The following is a 1,978-nucleotide window of genomic DNA, read 5'->3' on the forward strand; positions in this document are numbered from 1 at the left end:
GAAAAACCATTTCTATCAGTGGGCTGGAAATTTGGTGATAAAGATATAATCCTTTTCAATGTTAACAACTTCACTACCCCAGACTATGAAGGCAGGATCACCCTCTTTGTGTCTACTGGATCTCTGGAGCTCAGAAATCTGTTTCTAAATGACAGCGGAGAATACAGCGTTTACATTTTACCATATGGAGAGCGACCGGAGGAGGGAACCACAAGACTCAATGTATATGGTGAGCAAATGCTTTACACAGTGCATCTCATTTAAAGCTTAAAGGATCAAGCTGCAAAAGGATCTCAATCTTTTGTTTTTCGCCCACAGTGCCAGTTTTCAGTGTGGTGGTAACTGCCAACAACACAGACTTGGTGGAGTTCAACAGCTCCGTCCGTCTGTCCTGCTCCGCCTCTGGATCCTCGCTCTCTTTCCTCTGGCTGAACGGCAGCTCTGAGGTTACAGGAAGTGACAGAGTTCAGCTCGCTGATGGAGGCGCCAATCTCACTATACTCAGTGTGACCCGGTACGACCAGGGACCATTCAGGTGTCATGTGTTCAATCCTATCAGTAATGGCGCCAGTGACCCCATAAACCTCTCTGTCAGCTGTAAGTTACCAACTATATATGTGCCTGCTCTTTATCCTGCACTGTATGCATGCATGCTTTACAGTTGAAGGTACAACGAGACTTCACACTGAACAATAACACGTCATCTCATTATCTTCAAGCTGCTCACAGTACTTTTTTGTTGTTACTGTTTTTTTTGCAGACGGTCCTGAAAAAATAGATTTGAGAGTATCTCCATCACAAGAACACTATGATGAAGGGTCAGACATTAGTCTGATGTGCTCGGCTGTCTCCAGACCTGCTGCTCTGTTTCACTGGTTTCTGAATGGAGACCTGCTGTCTGATACTGGACCAGAGCTCAGACTGATAAACATTCAGGAGAGTCAGAGTGGAAACCACAGCTGTCAGGCTTTTAACAGCATAACTCTGAGATATCAAACATCTCAGCCGACAGTTGTCTCTGTACTGGGTAAGTCAGAATTCAGAGGATTAATTAATAACGTTAAGTGATTTGGGTCAGAAAAATGTCAAATAAATGTCCAGCTGCATTATCTGTACTGACAAAGTGTGTACTCGAATCAAAGCATCTTAATATTAAAGTATAATTTTAAAAAGACAGACAAGATATAGATTAGTTGTTTAACATAAAGCAAAATAGTCCTGTGCTACCTGCCCAGCAGAGGGGGAACGAGAGCTAGCTGGTGAACAAAGTGGATCATTTCGACAAATATTTTGCTGAGGAGTTGCTGGAGACCCTGTACCCTATCACCCTGTATGTACTGGATGTGTAACCTAAATGTTTGTTGTACAGATGTCATGCTGTCATGTTGAAACTGAAAGCTCATTTTATACAACAAAGGTCAGAAGTCCTGCAACAGCAGACTGAGTTTATAGTTAAAGAATCAGGTGGTTTTGAAAACCGTTTTCTTCTCTGTTATTGAGTGTGTGAATCAAACACTATCTGGGAACTCGTTGACTGTGTTATATGTTGTTTAAAACCATAAGTCTTAAATTAACTCATATTATATATATTTATTATATGCAGATTATAGGCCTACAGGACTCAGGGAACAGCTGTTTTAATGTTTACCCTATACAAGTTCTTTTCTATTTATTTATTTATTTGGTCAAATCTCAGTGATAGCGACTTTTGCTCCTGATGTTTTGCCCAACAGAGAGAATATCAGGCGCTTCAATCACGCCGTCAACAAAACTGCCGATTGAGAGGAACTCAATCAACTTAACCTGTGATGCTGCTGGCTCTGTCTTAACCAGAAAGTGGATGAAGGATGGCAAAGATCTGATCACGACTAACGAAATAATACTCTACGACAATAACAGAGTGCTGTCTTTTAACAGCCTGAATAAATTAGACAGTGGAGAATATTCCTGTACACTCAGCAACCCCTTCAGCAACGAA

General features: G+C 41.4%; 1 protein-coding gene across 1 annotated transcript; it reads left to right on the forward strand.

Annotated features, from left to right (window-relative positions):
- Positions 1-3: 3 nt before the first annotated feature.
- On the forward strand, positions 4-1,975 carry LOC121937712 (carcinoembryonic antigen-related cell adhesion molecule 1-like; the record flags this gene model as incomplete). The annotated part of the gene is made up of 4 exons (XM_042481033.1): positions 4-229; positions 319-597; positions 761-1,027; positions 1,734-1,975. Coding segments are annotated over 4 exons (1,014 nt in total), but the record flags the coding sequence as incomplete, so codon positions are not given.
- Positions 1,976-1,978: the final 3 nt, after the last annotated feature.

Source organism: Plectropomus leopardus, unplaced genomic scaffold, assembly GCF_008729295.1.
Source record: "Plectropomus leopardus isolate mb unplaced genomic scaffold, YSFRI_Pleo_2.0 unplaced_scaffold27223, whole genome shotgun sequence".
NCBI classification, from domain to species: domain Eukaryota; kingdom Metazoa; phylum Chordata; class Actinopteri; order Perciformes; family Serranidae; genus Plectropomus; species Plectropomus leopardus.